This window comes from Diabrotica undecimpunctata, chromosome 5 (genome assembly GCF_040954645.1).
Source record: "Diabrotica undecimpunctata isolate CICGRU chromosome 5, icDiaUnde3, whole genome shotgun sequence".
Taxonomy (NCBI): domain Eukaryota; kingdom Metazoa; phylum Arthropoda; class Insecta; order Coleoptera; family Chrysomelidae; genus Diabrotica; species Diabrotica undecimpunctata.
Window position 1 is genome coordinate 11,911,804 of NC_092807.1, and position 21,821 is coordinate 11,933,624.

Consider the following 21,821-nt stretch of genomic DNA (forward strand, 5'->3'; position numbering starts at 1 on the left):
CAGAAATTTTTGTCGGGGGGGAGGGGGGGTCATGGCTCTTGAGGCTGGTTTTGATATAGGATTTAGATTTTTGCACCTTTACGATTGATATAATTTGTGCTTTATGTAAGGGAACCATTTTCTCAATAAATATTTTAAGCGATATATAAAACCAATGAGAAGTTATTAAAACCCATATACCCTACAGGTGCAAAGAAGGGTACAATAAAAAAAAATAATTTAAACCCACATACTCTATGACAGTAAAATCAAGTGTATAAGACTATTAAACCAAAGGAAATTTATTAAAATATAAATACTGAAAAATCAAGGACTGTCCATTTAAACTAGGTATTTTAAAGACAATTAATTTAAACCCACCTATCCTATAGATACAAAGAACAAATCAAGGATAAATAAGTATAAACAAAAAAGTTAAGTAATTTAAATGTAATATCTTAATGTAAGTGTAAACATTAATGAATATATTTTACATTCCTAATAAACTCTATCTTATCGTTAGATATCCGATATCAATTTGTAAAAACATTCATTTATTCCTTATTGCTATACGAAGTGGAAACATGGACTCTCGGAGTTATAAGTATGAGGCGTATAGAAGCCTTCGAAATGTGTGTTTTTCGAAGAATGCTGAAGATTTCGTGGACAGAGCACATGACCAATAACGAGGTGCTGAGAAGAATGATAACTGAGAGAGAACTTCTAAACATTGTAAACAACAGAAAAACGAGTTATCTAGGACATATTTACAGAGAAGAAAAATATAACTTTCTACGACTCATAATGGAAAGGAAAGTAGAAGGAAAAAGAGGTCTAGGAAGAAAAAATGCTCCTGGCTGAAGAATGTAAGAGACTGGACAGGCATGGACACACATTCGATACTAAGAACAGCTCAAGATAGAGAGGAATTTGTTGTAGTTATAGCCACTCTTCTGTAATGAAGAAGAAACCTTAAGAATAAGTGTAAACAGCATTTTATTTTAATTAATTTATTCAACAAAAAACATAATATAATTGAGGAACAGTTATTTCTATAATTAGGCATATTAGACTATAAGTGAGTGAAATATTTTTTTACTCGGAATTGAAATTTTTCTTACGTATTGTCAGCAACAGCCGGCAACGAGTGGTAAATAAAAGTTCAGTGATTAAAAATACTAAGAATAAGATAAGTAAATATTATATAATTTTATAAAAATGTATTCTTTTCGCCTTTCCGATTTAGCAAATCGCTCTATGATTGCATCAACATCTAGAGAAATTTCAGGATGTATATTGATGAGTGCTAAACCAGTTAACCTTTCCGCAGAAGTTCTATTTCTAAGCCTAGTCTTTAGACGCTTAAGCGTAGAACGCTCTGCTGTTGCTGCACTGACTGTCATTCGTGGAAGTCTTAGTCGAGGTATTACTGTATTTAGAATTGTTGATTTTGTTAAAGAGCAATTTAAAAAGGCTTCCGTATAATTCTACACTTACCCCTAGAATAAATGATTTTGAAACATTTCAACTCTTGACTTCCTGCTTATAGGATTGATGGGTTTAAATTTTTTTTTTAGGATTATTTTATTGATATTTAATTTTGTTTTGGTGACCCCCCCCCCTTGGATCCGCCACTGCTCGTACCTAGGCTACATAATGAGAAATGACAAATATAACCTGCTACGATTAATAATTGAAGGGACGATAAAGGGAAGAAGCGGACTAGGCAGAAGAGCCATGTCATGGTCGCAATATCTGAACTTGGAGAGACATGAACGTTCAACAATTACTAAGAGTGGCACAGAATAGAGAACATTTTGATGTAGTGATCGCAAACCTCAAGTAATGGAGAACACCAGAAGAAGAAGTGAAACCTTTTACTGTTTAATGAGATCTAATGGTTCTCTTTGGATATTAGGTCCACTTAAGACCTCATCATTTACCTCAACTGCAGCATTTTAAGGTTTTTTAAAATTCGTAGGAGGTAACTATTAAATTTACCGAAGGTAGTTTTAGCCATTGCTATTCTTATCTTCTCTTCTACGTCGCAGTTCCATTTGTTCTCCAAGGTTGCTCCAAAGTTCTTTTATTTTTCAACTTACTGATTATTTATTTTCTAAGATTTATGCAACGTGTTTCAACGAAAATTTGGGCGACTATCATGGTAATCTGTATTTTGCAAACTGCTTCTCTAAAAAGATTTGTGGTTGTTGTGTTGAACCACGTACGTAGATATGTCAGCCAGGAAATCCTTCGCCAACCTGGTCCTTGTTTTTCTTCTACTTTTCCTTGTAGAATTAATTGCAGCAACCCATATCTTTCGCAGCTCCTCATGATGGGACCCGGGGATTCGTTTTTGACTGTTTTTATTTGTGGTTAACAACTCTTTTCCTTTTTTATTTCTTAATAAAACGTCCTGGCTAGTAACGTTTTCAATATAGGATATCTTCAGAACTCGACCATAAAGCCACATTTCGAAAGCCCTAATTTTCTTATAGGTAGCGTCTGTGAGAGTCCACGACTCAACTCCATACAACAGTATATAGGAAAGATATAACATTGTAGTAATCTGATTTTTATGGGTACTGATAAATCATGGCATTTGAATAGCTTAGCCATTTTTTGATAGGCAGATCTTGCTTTCTCTATCCTAGATTTTATTTCTACGGAATGGTCCCAATTTTCAATGACGTTTGTACCAAGGTAGGTGTATGTTTTTACTCTTTATATTGGTTGACCATTCACACTGATTCTTTCAATTTGCTGTTCCTTCTTAGAGATCATCCATCATATTTTTCTGACTAACTTCTGTCATTCTATTCATTAACTCTTGGAGAGCTTCATAACTGTCAGCGAATATAACCGTATCATCCGCGTATCTGATGTTATTGATACATTCTTCGTTAATTTGAATTCCGTCTTCAACATCTTCTACTGCTTGTTGAAAATTTTTCTCAGAGATATGTTGAACAGCAAGGGTGATAGTATACATCCCCGTCGGACCCCACGTTTGATTTTGATATCATCGGATTCTTCTGCCTCCTGCCAATTACAACCAATTAAATACCTGTACAAAAATGTGCTTTCTGAATATATAAATATATTAGGATCATGCAATATGTTTTGGGAAACATACATACATTTTTTGTCGCTATCTAGTACATGTATTAGAAAAAAATGGAGCACTGAAACCGTGAAATAAACATACCCATTTTCCGAGTAGTCGATAAATAATGTTTTATAGGAGGGGTTACCTTCTTATATGATGCTCATATAAGATTTGGCATTAAAATAACTTATTTATTATAAATATATATTTTATTTTATAATAAAATGTACAAAATGCAATTTGTTGCACCTATTTGATCACATTACATTTCTAAAATTGAGCAATGGATAGTCTTGTTGGTCTTTTTATACATTTTTTATTTCCTTTTACATTCAACAATATCGTTATTTACAAATAACAAAGTTACAATAGGTATACATATCGCCAAAATTTTTTATTAAATACCTATTTTGGCTAATTTTCGGCTGATATAGAATGTCATAATTGGGTTAACGTCACAAAATGGACTAAACTTCACCACAACCCACCGTGTCTGTCCGTATCTATAATATAAATACCTACTACTCCCAGGCACTTAGGTAAGGAAGGCGAGGAGTATATTGGGCAAGTCAGAGATATACTAAACAGAAATAAAATATACAACAAGTTCATTTGTCGATGGCCTACGTCATCGTCAGGCGCCGATGACTTCTTCATCTCCGTCTTCGTTCACTTTGAGCAATGTGTAGGTGTCACGTCGGTTGATGAAACGGTTAGAAGAATTGTAAAGGTATGCGCTGCCTCGTCTTTGCAATTTCTTCATTCCTGAAATAAAAAAAAACGTACATTACACAATTTACAGATTTGATTATTCGATCTATCGAGACTTTTCTATCAAATTTCATCAATAGAATGCTATACTTCTTACGATGTAAACTTATTTACGGACATGAAGAAAGTTATGGAAGAAACTGCAGGCATTGTTAATAGGTATTTAAGAAACAGTTCCTTTGGTCATTATCATCATCATCATCCAGCCTCACAAGTCCACTGCTGAACAAAGGCCTCTTCCTCGTGTTTCCAACCCCGTTTATCCTGCGGCACTCTCATCCAGTTTTTATTTTTTCTTCTCAAATCGTCAGCCCATCGTGTATCATTGCGCAATGATAATCGAGGCGGTTTAACCCGGAAGACTGTTGAGCTTAATATTAATTCTTGTAATAGTATTAATCTTAGCTCTTGGTTTAATTGTACTAAACCCAGACATCTTTCGGAACATATATATATATATATATATATATATATATATATATATATATATATATATATATATATATATATACACTCGCGATCATAAAATCCGGCTCACCTTGAAAATCACCGATATTTCATTTTTAACGAGCTTTATCGTAAATAATAATAACACAAATACAAACTAATGCATGTTTCTGAGAATTGTTGCGGTTTCCTTTGTAACAAAGAATTCCAATAGTGCCGATTTCGCGGTAAAGTGCACACTTCCCAAAATGAACGCTACCTGTAACTCCGCTTGTTTTAAATGTCTCGTTTGTACTTCGACTTTCTGTTCAAATGCAACGGACAAACGTTTATTATTGCCACCATTAGTGTTTATTTTTTGACAAAAATGCCTTTGACTGTTGTTGAAACGGCACAAATTGTTGCACTTGTGGAAGGCGGTCACACTCAACGGCAAGTCGCAAGAACTGTTGACGTAAGCCTTTCTACGGTTCAACGAGTGCTTCAACGCTTTCAGAAGGCAAGTTTGCTAACCAGGCGACCTGGCTCTGAACGAAGAAGAACGCCCAAGGCACTAGATGACCGTTTCCTTGTGTTTCAGGCTTTACGAAACCGGACCTCAACTGCGGTTATGCATCAAAATCGTCTAGAGGAAGTACGAAATCGCAATTTTAGTGTTGCAACAGTCAGAAGAAGACTTCCTTCTTCTTGACTATCTTCTCGGGTAATGGCTAGAGGACCGCCACTTCGCCGGGTGCCTCGAGTTGCACGACTAGCTTTTCCTCGACAATACGCGCATTGGGAAATTAACGATTGTAGCAAAGTGTTATTCTCAGATGAATCCCGTTTCTGCCTAACTGGATCCGATGGACGTGTAAGAGTTTGGAGGAGAACCGGTGAACGATTTTCACAAGCTTGCATTGCTCCAAGAATGCAATTTGGTGGAGGCTCGGTCATGGCTTGGGAAGGTATATCTTCCGACTTCCACACAGAGTTACCCTTCATCGAAAATGGGTCCCTAACTGCACGAAAGTACATTACGGAGATTCCGGAAGAACATGTTATGTCCAACATGGCAGGGCTTGGAGAAAACGCCGTTTTTATCCGACCGCACGTTGCCAGGATCAGTATGTAGGACGATCTTGGACGAAGTTGGAATTACCAGCCAGCTAGGTCTCCGGACCTGAATCCCGATTTGAAAAAACGTATTCAAACCCATACCCAAACATTGATGACAAATAAAAAATACATTAGCCAAAAAAAAGGTTATTACTGCACCAGAGGCAAACATATTTAAGAAACTTGAAATTTTCAAGATGACCCGGATTTTATGATCGCGAGTGTATATATATATATATATATATATATATATATATATATATATATATATATATATAGAGAAAAGGAGTACGACCGTCAATCCAAAATAAACTAAGGTACACTCGAAGAGTGGTGGGTTTTTCGGTCAAAGTGGAGAAATAAAAGACAAAGAAGGTGGCTACTTCATCTATTTATTGAAGACGTTTCGCTTTCTGCTCAGAAAGCATCATCAGTTCATCTAAAAAGAACAATATGAAACCAAACATCCATAGAGAAGTTACAATAAAAGTGTGTTACCTTACAAAGACATGTAGCAGTCAAAGATGTTAAAAATATGAAAAAGCTTACGAAACTGGACATTTAGAGTAAAGTTGTATAAATCAATTAATTGAAACTTGGTATAGTTTGCAATTTAACAAAATTAGCACAGCAAAAGAACATGTGATAAACATACATGTATATAAAAAAGTTATTATAAAAACTTAAGTAAAAAACATTAAGATTTATTTTAAAGTGTAAAGAACTAGAAAGATCATGAGAAAGCACTTCCAACAATTTATTTAATCAATTAGATTTTAAATTTAACTTTAGGTAACATTATAAGTTATTTAAATTAATTTAGTGTAAAGATAAAATGAAGTTACCAGCCTTAAGCTTACTGAGTCTCGCCGATAAATGAATTTACAGGTTTAACACCCACGCAAACAACCTGAATAGAGATGGCCTTGAGGTCAAAATGACAAGAACAGCAAGGCGAAATACCAACCTCTATGTAATAGGGCGGTATATTCAAAAAATGTGATAAATTTGGTTGACAACTTGTCGTTAAGAAATCAAACAATGAAAGGAAAAGGTGGTTAAGATCACCATTTATCCTACAGTGATTGATTTGTCAACAAAGAACAAAGCATGCGAAGTCAAACAAAATATCATATATTATAATAATATGACGTCACTGGTTAGCCAGACAACAGGTGAAGATTAATACAACTTCCACAGTCCAAAGGTTCAAATCATTTCGGACCGTAATGAAAAAGATTCTATGAATCAATTTCAGTTTAAAATTTTAACAACCAAGTTCATCAAAAAGAACAATTACTTAATTATGTAAAAGTGATATTGACAAATAGTTAATAAAATGTAAGTTGATGAATCTAAGTTTAAGAAAGAATAATTTATTTTATTTTATTTTTATTTAAATTTATTATATGAAAATATGATAAGAAAAAACCCATTGTGCGACAAAATTTGAGTAAACAACATATCAGGCCTAATTCTGCAAAATTAATGCATGATAAATTTGGCTCAAATTACTAATGTCGGTTCTCTTATTAAGGGTATTAGGATGTTTTAATATTGAACACATTTCTAAAAACTGCCTTTTAACGAGATTACGTTCAGTGCCAAGAATTTTAACTTCATTAAAGTTTACTTCGTGCTTAGTGCTAATAGCATGTTGGGCAAGAGCACAAGTATGTTTAGATAAATTAATATCACTGCGGTGTGTCGTAAGACGTCCTCTCAGTGATCTCCCTGTCTGACCGATGTAACATGAGTCACACTCAGCACAAGGTATATGATATATTACATTAACTTGTTTCAGAAGGGACAGAGGTGTTTTAGTTTTAGAAAACAAATTCCTGACAGTCTTAGCATTCTTAATTGCAATTTTAACCGGTACGTTGTTATGTTTGTACAGTTTAACGAGTTTCTCAGTAACTTGAGGAAAATAAGGTAACGATGAGTAATGGGTAGTTGGATTCCCAAGTACAGTATTAGGCAGAACAGTGTTGTTAATTGAATTATTTGATATTATTCTAAGTTGGTCACCATTGGGTATGTCATTTAAAGAAGAACCATAGCTTTGAACGAAAAGGTATTTATTAATAAGGGAGGATGGATAGGAATTCTCAATCAGAATATTCTTAAGTAATTGTAGGGATTCCCTTCGATTAATCGGATGTCCCAGTCTATTTAGCCTGCAGCTTAAAGCTTTAATACCAAGTTTCAATTAATTGATTTATACAACTTTACTCTAAATGTCCAGTTTCGTAAGCTTTTTCATATTTTTAACATCTTTGACTGCTACATGTCTTTGTAAGGTAACACACTTTTATTGTAACTTCTCTATGGATGTTTGGTTTCATATTGTTCTTTTTAGATGAACTGATGATGCTTTCTGAGCAGAAAGCGAAACGTCTTCAATAAATAGATGAAGTAGCCACCTTCTTTGTCTTTTATTTCTCCACTTTGACCGAAAAACCCACCACTCTTCGAGTGTACCTTAGTATATATATATATATATATATATATATATAAATATATAGGTTGAAGGTTAGGTTTCTAATTCTGATGTTAAATTCTAACGAGAGATTATTTTAAAGACCAGATAAAAGTTGACTTATTAGCTTACCAATTTCAATGGTTTCTTTAGTAAACACCAAAGATTTGTATGCGTTCACGAAAACTCCCAAAATTATACAAGTGCCGATAAAAATAAATCCGTACGTCATCAACGGACAAGCTACGTCAGCGAATGTCGTGGCTAAGTATACCCATCTTCTGATAGATGGTGTTAAATCCTCTATACCCTAAAAAACAGTACCACATTGTAATTACCACAAACAGAAGAAAATATATAATATATACATATAAAACAAAGCATTTTACCTCTTCTAGCCACATAATTGGAAAAATTATACTTGGAAAATCTTTAACTAACGTGACGTAAGGAGCTTGATCTACTTTGAGATTCAATTGTACTCTGATTTGGCCTTCTAGTGGCACTCCAAGTTTCTGAAAACCAGAATAATTATTAACTCTCGCACGTTCATAATATATTCAAAATACTGTATTTATTATAATAAAGAAAAAAACCTATGCCTAAAATCTAAACATGCATTTTCTTTCTTAAGGAATGCTTTTCGATTGTGGTTTACCCTGAACTTAATTTTGGAAGATGTATTAAACAGGTAAACATAACATTAAAGCCTTATTAAAAAGTAATGTCTTAATATTGTTTCTATGATTTATCTTTTACTGTATTAAATTTGGGCAAGTTTGGGTTTTACTTACCTGTTGAATTTTAAAATATGATTCATGTTTATCTCTATTTGGCGTAAGTCCTTCGAATGGCTCTGATAAGCTAGAATCCGCATCCAAAAAATGAGGGAAAGAAATGTATACTGGCGAATCTAAAACAAATCATAAAAAAATACTATTAATTTAGCTCCCATTATATTTTAGGCTAGTGTGGCAATACTGAGAGGTATTCGATAAACTGGCCGAACATAACAGTGTCACGCGGTATGGATTCCAGATCCCTGAGGAATAGACGGCGGCTGTGGCAGAGCTGATAAACATGCCAGAAGAGCAGCAGGTACAAAATACTAAAGGACCGGCCATGTGAGTGCTAAAAAAAACCTGAATGCGACCGGAACAACGTCTGTATCCGAAGGCAACATACCTCTCAGTAGAAAATCGCAAAATGTATATTGGATATTGATCATGACATGATATTATCATCATCCTTATTTTATCTGATACAGAGCTATTTATTTTCATTGTAGCTTCTTGTTCATAGTAAATATTGATCATTATTCGGATGTCTTTTGTACAGAAACCTGCTAAAAAAAGTCTACTTTTTTATTCTTGAGGACTACTAACTCGTCAAAATTGTGGAATTACTAGTGCAAAATAGACGATTCTGCGTAAGTCTTGAGGAAAAAAAGTCACTGGCAAACCCAAAGCAATCTTTTGGCTCAGGGTAGCGTACTAGCACCTTTACTTTTCAAATTATATACAATAATCAACCAACGGCAACTTTGACTGGAAACTTCTTATACGCAGACAACCTAGGCGTCACAGCCAAGGTTCCAGCGTGAAAAGGTCGAACAAACATTGGAAGCTGCTCTGAATTTGATGTCCAATTATTATAAAGAAAATTCGCTAAACCAATTAACACGCCCATTAACATAAGAAAGTAAATAACAGAAAGTAAATATCAGCCTTAACGAAACTTGCAAGACTCATAACCAGCTGTATGAGACCTCTATCAAAACTTCAGGCCCCTCGGAGAACCTCATGAGTTCACCGAAATATCTAACCAAACCTTCGAAAACTCCAACCCCCTTTTTGGCCACGAACTGTATCAGGGCAGACTGAAATCAAAAAAGCGTTTCCTAATGCCCTGTTAGACAAACCATCACCTAGTATCTACTAACAGAAACTCCACAAAGCGGGATTTCAAACGACTGGTGAATGTGACGCATGCTGAACCGTTTAAGAATCGACGTTTAAGGACCTTCTTCTTCTTAACATGCCATACACCAAAGTGCGTAGGCGACTATCTCATTACTAGAATTCTGTTCTTGGCGGCTTGACACAGCTCGCCTGTATTGTGTATTCCTGTCCATTCTTTAATATTCCTTAACCAGGATAATTGTTTGCAGCTGGCTCCTCTCCTACCTTCGATCTTTCCTTGTAGGATTAACTGTGGTATTTTATATTTTGCTCCTCTCAATATGTGCCCAAGGTAACCAATCTTGCGTTTTTTAATTAATTCAAAGAGTTCTCTTTCCACACCGGCTCTCTTAAGGACGTCATCGTTTCGAACTCTATCCACCCAAGGTTTGCGCATCATTCTTCTCAATGACCACATTTCAAATGCTTCAAGTTTGTTGATATATGTTTTTTGCAAAGTCCACGTTTCCATGCCATAAAGCAAGATGGACCATATGTAGCACTTGACCATTCTGTAGCGTATTTCGAAATTTAGGTTTTGATTACATAGGAGCGGTCTGAATTTCACAAAAAGCTTGTCTTGCCATTTGTATTCGGGTTTTTATTTCTTGTTGTGGATCCGATTGGTCATTGATTGTGGTGCCAAGGTATTTAAAAGTTTTCACGCGTTTTATGCGATCGTCACCTAAGCATATTATCGGGTTTTCTGGAGGGTTTCTGCTAATGACCATATATTTCGTTTTCAAAATGTTGATTTTGAGGCCATATTTTTTACCTATGCTATTCACCCTATCAAGTAATAACTGCTGATTTTCCAAATTATCAGTTATAATCACTGTGTCGTCCGCATAGCGTAGGTTGCTAATTGGTATGCCGTTCACCTTAATGCCTAATTCCGTGTCTTCTAATGCTTCTGCAAATATATTTTCAACATATAAATTAAAAAGCATCGGAGAGAGTATGCAGCCTTGGCGAACACCTTTCCGGATTTCAAATTCATCCGTATATTGGTCTTGATCAATCCTCACCTTTGCCATTTGGTTCCAGTATAGATTCTGAATAATTCTGATCTCCTTCTGGTCAATGTTGGCCCTATGGTTTAAGGCCCCTTGGTTTAAGGACCGATTAAGTCAAATCTTATTAAATGGGGTCTGCTAAACGGGAATGATGACCAGTGTGACTACAGAGCAATGCAGAACATGATATATCTACTAGCCTGCTCAAACTGCCCGTATAGATGCACTCTCGAGGACTTATGGACAGGCAACCAACTAGTAGAGGACACAGTCCACTATTAGGCTTAGAAACTATGGTTTTCTGGACACAAAAACGTAAAATTATTGTATTTATTAGCCATTGTTTCGGTATGATATGTCATTTGTTAATGCTGTTAAATAGCTCCTAAACCTTTGCTAAGTTGTTATCTTTAATGCGTTTATTTATTTCTAACAATATTATTTAAAATGTCATAAATATTTGAAAATGCTTACCGAATTGACAAGGACTGATATTCTGCAATCCCTTAGGAGGACAAAATTCGTTTCCTGGGCAATAACATTTATTGTCGGAGTTCTTATCGACAGATTCAAATATATTTTCCGGTGGAGTATACAAGCCGGCCGTGATACCTAAAAATAAGTTTTAATGTTAGTCTAGTCAAATAATCACGATGTAAGATAAGTTAAAAACAAATTATACGCCTTAATGAATATCACAGGTGAATAACAATGTTTTTGAAAAGATTAAATAACGATAATTTTTATCTATTAATTTTATTGTGTTTATACATGATTCTTTGTCAGAGAATTAGTTGTAATTTCTTCTTCAGTTGAATAAACTATACCTTGATCTCTATGTGGGAGGGAGATTGACAATTTTTTATCCTTTCGTAGAATTTTCACGCTTTCCAAATTACAGTACACTCGCGTAAGTTCGGCCACCTCGGGACCGGACCCTAGGCCGAACTTAAAAGTGGCCGAACTAACCGATGCTTATCTAAAAAATGCCCATTTATTGTTTGTATGGATTTAGCAAAAACAAAAAACTTGTACATTAAGTAGAAGACAACATAGAGGAATAGTCTGACATATATTTAACACATATGAAAAGATAGACCGTTACAAAAATACTATAAAACAATACTTACGGAACTCCAGGCGTAATCAAATTTAAAAATGTTATTGCACATTAGTTGTTTGGCTTCTTAAACACTTAAAAAAGTCAGTAATTTTTTTTTGAATTTTCTTTTCTAATGATTTTTGATGGGCAAAGCCACGCCACTTTTTAATAATCATTACATCGATGGCAGTTGCTTCTTTTTGCTGTTCGACGTAGGTAAGCTGCCAGTTGCAAAGCTGCTTTGCCTTCAGCGTGGCTCATTTTATTTTCTTCATCTTCCTCTTCATTCTCAGAAACATCTGTGTAGTTATCCTTTTCATTTTCTTGGCGAATGACACACTCGGCGATTTCGTCGCCGTTCAAAACCTCGTTGTGTAGCTCCTTTTCAAAGTTGATCCACTCCAAAACATCTTCAACAATAATATTCTTGAATCTCCACCTCTAGTGGTTAGTGTCTTCAGTTGTAGTACTACTTTTTGGTAAAATTCTTTGTCTCTGTTTATTTATGAAATATTTAATATGTTTTCTCTGACTATTCTTTCAAAAGTGCTTCATTTTATCCTGTTTTTGTAGGTCACTTGTGGATTTTCTATTTCTCAGCCACTGTCTTTAATAGTGTTGGGTTTAGTGTAGAGGTGGGAGTTTCAAGTCCTGCCCAGTAGCAACGCGGGATTCAGATCGGGCTATACAGTCATGAAGCTCATAATGTTACATTCTGATTAAGCATCGGACGACAGTTTTAGTAAGCCACAGTACCTTTTTATTATTTTCTAAATGTAAATGAAAAATATAATTTTTTGTTTTTTATGTGGGTACAATATTTTGTAAAATACCAACGTTTTAAGTGCCAAATCAGTAAACATTTGTTTAAATTTACCTTATCTAATTTACTTTTACCACTTACCATGCTTGGAAACAGCTTTTCTGTACTTCAAAGGAAGAGTTCTGCAGATATCTTTATCGTAAAGGTAAACAATATCTTCGTTCGTATAATATCTCGGTGGAAAGAAAGACCCCTCACTGGATCGTAAATCGTTACAAGGGGCGTCTTCCCAGTACGTTAGACTATTTTTCCCGTTAAGTTTGTCGATTATTCCAAATTCGTGCATCCCTGTTGTACCCGTATAAATATTGTGAACTTCTGGCAGAGTACCGTTACGCTAAAAATAAAATACAAATTACTGTAACATACTTAAATACTATAAATGCATGGGTCGGTTATCATGAAATAACTATTCTATGTATTTTTTACTGCTATGGAAATAACTATTCTATGTTAATGTTAAAATCCCTTAATGTTAAAATATTTAAAATATAATATATATTCAGGGATTCTACAGTATTCACTGCCTTCCCTCGCTTAACCGTTTCTATCTCCCTTTGTTGTCCCATTCTCCATCGTTTAGGCCTCTCTTACTCATGGCGTAAGGTCATGGATCTTCGGGGTCGTCCTCTTTTCCTCCTTCCTATGGGGCTCCATTCGCTCCACGGTTATTTTCTTTATTCATCTACCGTCGCTAGTTCTTCTTACATGTCCATACCACTTTAGTCTTTTTTGTTCTATATAAGTTATAGAACTTAAATATGTCTGTTTCTTTTGATGTTCTTTGCTTTATTTCGTCATTACTTCTCCTATCCATTCTTTTTACTCTGCAGCATCTTCGCAGGCATTCCATCTTTTTTGCTACTATCTTACTGCTGTTTTTCTTGTTTATAATCAAATTTTCAGCCCCATACGTCATAATACTTCGCACTAATGTTTTTCGTGTGATTATGTGTTTTTCGTAATTTGTGTTTTTGTCTTCATATTTAGCTGTCCATCCCGTCATATTGAGTTAAGTTGTTGGATTGCTGTTCTTGTTTGTCCTAATGTTTGCTTAATTTCTTCCTCCGTTGTTCCTTGTTTCGTGATTATAAACCCCCAATATTTGAAGCTATCCTTTCCGTTGATTGTTACGTTGTCGTCAATCTGTAGATCTTCTATATCTTCTTCACTTGTAGATAGGTACTCTGTTTTCGCGAGGTTAATATATAGGCTAGCCTTGGTATTCTTCTTGTAGTTTCTTTATCATGTAACTGAGGTCTTCTTGGTCTTGTGCAATCACTACCTGATCGTCTGCAAAGCTTAACGAGTATAGGTATTCGTTTCGTACCGGTACTCCCATGCCTTCCCATTTTCTTTTCCATGTAGTCAAAGCTTTCTCTAAGTTTATTTTGAATAGTTTTGAACCTAGCCTATTCATAATTCAAAATAAAATATAATCTAAAGGTTATTACACATTTTCAAGTGGCTAATTTTAACTATATTTTCACTGATGATGCTCTAATAAGACGAAAAACGTTTTGTTGCAATCATAATACGTTTGGAAAATTCCATTTTTTATTAAAATATTTTTTAATATATACCATTTTACAGTGGAAGTTTTTCACCTCACTGTAAGTTTATTTAAACTATAATATATAGCCGACCACAGGGATTTTTCCTTTTATTAGTTGTTTTAATAATGTTTATAAATTTTTTTTGATTACCAAATAATATAAAATATCCATTATCATCTGAAACATTACATGCCATTTGTCTTTCACGCCCTTCTGCTTTTTGGGCCTTTTTGTGAAGATGAAATGTATCGCGTTTCTGATCATAGTTTCCATAGCACTTTAAAAGAAACTCTTATTTTCCTTCTTTCATTGTTTACTTTTTTGTATTCCCAACCTAGATTATGTTTATACTGTTTTCGTTTCTCCATAAGATATAATAATTTGATTAGTTATGCACTTTTGTTTTTTCTTGGGTCCTCACTGTCTCATTCTGATTGCAAAAGTTCTCAAAATTATTAAGGTTTATTCAATATATTGTTGTGTCACCCCTGAATACGGTCCTGTGCTTAAGGAATGTCGAGAATGATCTTTTCACTGCCAAAAATATTCTACGCGCTGTCACTATCGTTTTCGTCTTCGGTGATGCTATTTCTTTAATCGATGTTCTAATTGTATAAGCCTGCTGAGGCGACCTCTGATGATTAGTATCAGCGAATTGTTTTGTAAGCGATATCTACGTGAATTGTAAGCGATAATTATTATTGTAATTAGAATATATGATATTTGTAGTTTAAGTTAGTTTTTTGTAGTTAAAATAAAGTTAAAATTAAGTCAAGCAAACCACGTGTGCTTGACTTAATTTCTGAATAAAAAAAACGTAACAGTATGATCTTTACCCAGCAAGTATTTTAAGTTATATATTTAAAATGTACATTAGCACTTACATTAATTAACAGTCCCATTTTCTCTGCCGGTCTTTTGTACTTCGGATAAAACTGATGAGCCAAAGAAACCAATTTGTCGTCGTAACCAAAAACAAGTTCATCTGCAGTAATACTGATAAAAGGTTTGTAACTACCAATGCTTAGCATCACTGATATACCTTTCTGGACAAAGTAGCCTAGGTTGTTGGACATTGTCGATAAAGTCTAAAATTAAAAAGAAAACATTGTTGTGAAGCTATTTTCTTGTGGCATCTTAATGAAATTTAGTATTAATATTGAGAATAAATTTTACTTTAAAATAAGTTTATTTTGACATTTAGATTTCCACTTCGGAAATCGTTCCCAAAAAACAAAATATTAATAAATTAAACGAATTTTTTTATAATTTAATTTTATCTGACTCATTCATATTGACAATTCAGACATATAATATACATTTTACAGTAGACGATTTTATAATATTGTCAATATTTTTGAGTGGCGTTCCTGGGATGACTTTATTGATAGTTGATTCGATTACATGAAATCAACTTTACATTAAGTATACAGGTCAGAAAAATCACAGAAATCACACAATCATCAAATGATGACAATAACATTCTCACGTTAGTGATCCCATAGTAAATCATGGGGAAAAATCCGGGAAAATAACCTAATGATACTATTCCGACATGGTAAGTATTTGGTCTTATGTTTAGTTTACTCTCAATATTAACACCCAACTTTGATTTTATATGTACGTTATTTTAAAACATAAATGATGTATACTCGACTTGCTAGTAGTAGTATTTTCTTTCTATTAATTTTCTCTTAATATATTTTTTTGATTTTTCACAAAGCAAATTAACGAAGTTAGATTTAGTTGGAAGTTAGTTCACAAAATTTTAAAACATTTTCTACAGGAAAAAAAAAACAGTCTTAAAAAGGAAAAAAATATGAATATCTTAGTTGTGTGACACCTAAATATGCGTTACTATAAATCGTTGTAAGAGTTAAAACAAAAGCTAGAAAAAGAATGAAGAAACACTTGAGAAACTACAACAAACCAATTATTTACAGCAGCTGTAAATAGGATCAAGCTTGTCTTAATACCCAAACTCCAGTGAGGATATGGAATCTAAAGAAGAAAATAACCAGACCAATCAAAAATTAAAAGTAAAATAGGTCATTTGTAACTAATCCAATAAGTTATTGGTAAGGAGATGTGAAGAACGACTGAATACGACTGTATACCCTATGTACCTAAAAGAAGTGACCATGAACATTTGTTATTCTCATGTTTTTAGCTTGATACAAAAAATATAAGTATTCAAAAATTCATTCAAAGATCGTGTATCGAGCGTGATTTATTCTTGCAACAAAAAAAATTGCGTGACAGCAAATTACAGTTGAAGGTTATTAAAACTGGACTGCTAAACGGAAAAACACATTTTTATTGAATAGTTCTATTAAAAAAAGCTGGATTGATAGTTCAGTGTGTAATTTTTCCACATTAAAATACATTACGTAGTAATAAAAGTGATATACTATCACTAAATGCGAATACATTAGTCAACAAATTTAGAAAAATTGTATGAATTTTGGGCGACTTGGACACCTTGGTTACCTTTTAAAAAACTGCTCAACGTGAATGTGAAACATCGCTCTTGAGAATGTCGCTGAGAATTTAATGGTCATATATGGTAATAAAAAACATTTAAAAATATATAGTGTGTGTAATTTCATATTTTATATTGGAATTATAACATTATTGGAATATGGAAAATTTTTACACCAAGCACAAGAACGTAAATATACCTCTGAAAGAATAGTAAGTGTAAAAGTTAAACTGGATGTCTAACCTCTGAATGTGATAGCAATCTATGTACCAGAGAACAACAGAAATACCACGATAAGGGAAAACTTCTACAAACACCTTCGGACTGTAATAAACGAGACCCCAAATGATGAATATATAATCATTACGGGTGACTTTAACGCCCTCGCTGGCAATAATATAGTTCCAGGAATAAAAGAGCGATATAACGAATATATCAGAAATGAAAACGGAGACCTCCTGATAGACCTCTGCAGCATAAACGAAATACGTCTTAATAATACATATTTCCCTAACAAAGAACAATACAAATACACTTTTAAAAACAGTACAGGACAAAGACTAATGATAGACTATATTCTGTCGAATAAAGAGTTACAAACCTCTCAAATCTTGGATGTAAGAGCACTAATATTAGCAGAAATATTAAGCGATTATAAATTGTATTGTGCAAAATCCGCATGAAAACACATATATGTGATAAAAAAAACACAAGGATATACAAAAAATCGAAAGCTTACAGGATGACTCCACAAGATACCTATTCCAAAAAAGAATAACCTAAAAAGCAGAAACACATAAATCACAGAAAGTGATGGAGTCGAAGAAAGCTGGGCAAAAATTAAGTCTAATATCTTAGCCTCGGCCAAGGAAGTTCTTATTGAAAGAAATATAAATAAAAATAAATCGTTCCCAAATCGAAGAACTGGTTTTGTACAGAAGTGAAGGAAAAATGTAAAGAGAAGAAAAGCTTAATTACCTGAAATACATGTCAACTAAAACACAAAAGGCATACCATAATTAAAAGACAATTAGAAACGAAACACATGCACTTCTAAGAAAAATGATCACTGTGAACGCTCTTAGAAAGAAAGGGAACATGATTTTTACGGTCTGCAAAAGGAAATATGGCGCTTCATAAGAGGTCAAAGAACGAAGATGAACTAATAAAACCAAAACACAGAAAAGTATACGTGGATTGACTACCTAAAAAGGCTCTATGCAGAGGAAGAACAAACAACGCTAGAATCGGAAACACCAGAAATTACCACAAATGAAGAACTTAATATAAATGTACAGGAAGTTCGAAAAAACCTGAAGAACAGAAAAGCAGCAGATAAAGACGGGATACCAAACAAATTACTGAAATATTGTGGAGCAGCAATGGCAGAACAGTTAACGACATTAATTAATAAAATTATAAAACACAATAAAATACCGGAAGAATGGAGAACGATCGAAGTAATTCCATTGTTCAAAAAAGGAGATCAAAAACAGCCAGATAACTACAAAGGTATAAACTTGTTAAATACTACGCTAAAACTTACAACTAAAATTTTACAAGGGCTAATAAATCAGAGAATAAATTTAACAGATGAGCAACAGGGTTTTTGTAGTGGAAGATTGTACAGATGCAATACTCGTTATAAAGCAAATTACTGAGAAATCACTAGAGTATAATAAACCAGCATTTCTGTGTCTGATTTACCTAAAGAATGCGTTTGACAGAGTAAGACTCAAATATGTAATCCATCTTCTGTATAATAGAGAAGTTCCCCTAAATATTATAAAAACTATCGAAAACGTCAAACAAAACAACAAAATGGAAATTGGAATAGATGGACAACTTACAGAACCTATAGAAATAGGCAGCGGAATAAGACAAGGGGATTCATTGAGCCCCATGCTCTTCAATTTGATCATGGATGAAATCATCAAAAGCGTTAACAAAGGAAGAAGATACAGAATCGGAAACAAAGAAATAAAAATACTCTGTTACGCATACGACGCAACATTGATAGAGCAAGATGAAGATAGTCTGCAAAGACTGGTCCACAGATTTAACATAAGAGCAAAAGAATTTAATATGACAATCTTATCTCAGAAAAATAAAACAATAGTATTGATGCATTAGAATCGTAAAGAAGAAGTCAAAAAATGTAAATAAAATACCTGGGAATTACACTGTCTAGCTATGGAGACCTGAACAAAGAAGTGAGAGATCAAGTACAAAAAGCAAATAGACTGGCAAATGTTAAAAAATAATGAACTTCAAAATTTATGCAAAACAGTCATGGAACATTTCGAGTCACAAGCAAGTATCACAATCACAAAGGAGTGATCCTATACCAGATGTGGCACTTCATAAGCACCTTATACATAATACTTTATGAATAAATTAAAAATTTATAATTTTTTATTAAACACCTATTTTTTACCGATACTTACTAATAGTGGAATATTTGGGACTGTAATTTTTTGATTCTTATTTACAGACAGCTCAGGAACGAATTGTAAAATTTTCTTGTGCTGAAATGACACTGTGCCATTATCATGGAATTGGATATTGACTTTCTCCATCTCCTCCCTGTAAAAAAATATAGAATTAAGGATGAATATTTAATATATAAATTAAAAATAAAGGTAAAAGTAATATTTCGGCCGGGTCCTAGGCAACGTTGTAATTCCGGGCCTATTTTTCAGTCATGACACTAGAGACCGACCGAATGTGATTTTTTTGGACGAAGCCGAAGCCGATGCCGAAGTTCGGCCTGTAGGATACCTTCGGCCGAAGCCGAAGCCGAAGATGACTAAAAATATACCTATTATATGTTAATAATTTAAATAATGTGCATTATATTTTTATTAACTGATAAGTGATAAACAAAAATATGAAATTATAAGATAAAAAAGTCAAATATTTATACAATATTTGGTAATAGAAGCGATAATAAAAATAAATAACATTAAAAAACATTAAAGCAAGTGAGTATTTCTGATTACTGGATCTGGTAGTTAATATTCGAAATCAAACATCCTAATATTATACGTAAGAAAAAGAAGCTTGTCAGCGTTTTCTCCCAACAAATTAGTTCTTCTGTCAGCGTATAGTTGCCAAGCAGAGCTGAATAACTGCTCACTAGGTACACTCGTTGGTGGTGCCGATAGAAATTTTTTGGCTGCAGTTTTTAAAGAAATATAGGGACTTGGTTCCCAATAATGAAATATGTCGGCACTTCTTAAAAGCAAAGCCTCTCGTAAATACGAATCTAGGTAATCTGCATTGGGATCGTTGTCGTTATGAATTTCTTTTGTTGTATCTAGAACGGCTGTGACAAAAGTATCATGTGAATTCCAAAGACTATTGTTTTCCAGATCTACTACATGTGTAGTTTTAGATGATGATGTTGAAGCGATAGCCATAGGAACTTTATTTGTATAACTAAACTTAGAGCTATCAGATTCACGTAAAAATTTTAAAATACTTGCTTTACATGTAATTACTTCCTCGTCTGTCAAATATTTTGATTTAAAGCGAGGATCTAGGAGAGTCGCAATTGACAATTCTGGCAAATTTGTAATATTAGCGAATCTTTTAATTAATGATTCACGAAGTCGTAGCTTAAATAAACTTATCTCCTCAGAGTCCTGCTCTTTCGCAGAAACTTTACCATTTAGCATTTTTATTAGTGGGATAACTAATGATACGCAAGCAGAATCGGCTGAAAGATCTAGCGTCGCTTGGTAAAAACAAGTTAAAACTGAAATTAAATTGTTGATCAATTCCCATTCTGTTGAACTGAGAACTTCAATACCACCACGTTCAGCCATATAAAAATTTATTGCAACTTTCTGTTTGAATAGCCGCTCCAACATTAGGTAAGTGCTATTCCATCTTGTTTCCACATCCTGAATTAACATATGCTGTGGCAAATTGCAAGTTTGTTGAAACTGCCTCAGGTACCTGCATGCTTGTTCACTCCTTTTAAAATGTCCCACAATTTTACGACATTTTTTAATTGTGTTTTCGATTAATTCCTGTTTTAATAAAGAATCATGAATTACAAATTGTAATGAGTGAACCACACATCTTAGAGATGTAAATTGTGTAATACGAATAGCCGCGACCATATTTGCTGCGTTATCAGTTACAGCTATATGAATTTTGTTTTCTATTTTAAAATTTTTAATTATTTCATTAAGTTTACTTGCAATAAACATACTAGTGTGGTCATCATTAAGCACACTAGCGCCTAATATAACTTTAAGACGTTTTGAACCATGAACAAAGTGAGCTGTAAAACTCAAAAGAGAACAGGTTTTAGCAGGATTACTCCAAATATCTGACGTAAAGCTTATCCATTTTTGAATTGGGCTGTTTGGTTACAAAAATGAAATAAACATACTTTAAATATAAACATAATTTGTTAACACAATCAATAATACTTAAACAAATATACCCATATTGATTAGTCATATTGTATTTTTTCTCAGCCCAAACATACATGCTTAATTTTATTTAAGAATTTATATTTTGTGATATGCCCATTGACTATTAGTGCTTTGTCTCTAGTGTAGATACTTTAGTTTACTGTTTTCTCAGTTCTCCTGGTTGTGATAATGTCATTCGCGGCTTGACCAAGAAATTTCAAAGGACTGTCTCTTCTCTGTGTTCGTAGTTCTCTGGTTAGACTTTTGTCATTTTGAGTGACTTTTAGTGCACTGTACAGGTTCGATAGGCGCAAGGCTGCAGGGCCGCCGCTAAGGTATTGGCCGCCCGTATGCAACTTAATATTTGCCGCCCCCCTTCCAACACTTTAGACATACATATGTACTATTATTTAAAGAAATGTGCAAAAGATGCATAATATAACAATAATAATTTTTAAATAGATAAATACTTACTTGAACATTTAGACTAATCTCCATGATCCAACGTCCATATATTATTCTAATGTATATCTTAATGTATATCCTAATATCCTAATATCCCATC

General features: G+C 33.7%; 1 protein-coding gene across 3 annotated transcripts in view; it reads right to left on the reverse strand.

Annotated features, from left to right (window-relative positions):
- Positions 1-3,302: 3,302 nt before the first annotated feature.
- The window catches only part of dsb (scavenger receptor class B member debris buster), a 346,326-nt gene continuing 327,807 nt past the window's right edge, over positions 3,303-21,821 (reverse strand). For all 3 annotated transcript variants that reach the window (XM_072531478.1, XM_072531477.1, XM_072531479.1), the window contains exons 5-12: positions 19,274-19,412; positions 15,229-15,432; positions 12,870-13,125; positions 11,338-11,475; positions 8,681-8,799; positions 8,276-8,401; positions 8,019-8,196; positions 3,303-3,853 (exon numbers count right to left, since the gene is read on the reverse strand). In XM_072531478.1, the coding sequence (XP_072387579.1) occupies positions 3,723-3,853; positions 8,019-8,196; positions 8,276-8,401; positions 8,681-8,799; positions 11,338-11,475; positions 12,870-13,125; positions 15,229-15,432; positions 19,274-19,412 (1,291 nt within the window). In that variant the 3' untranslated portion in view covers positions 3,303-3,722. The remainder of the gene's footprint in view (positions 3,854-8,018; positions 8,197-8,275; positions 8,402-8,680; positions 8,800-11,337; positions 11,476-12,869; positions 13,126-15,228; positions 15,433-19,273; positions 19,413-21,821) is intronic.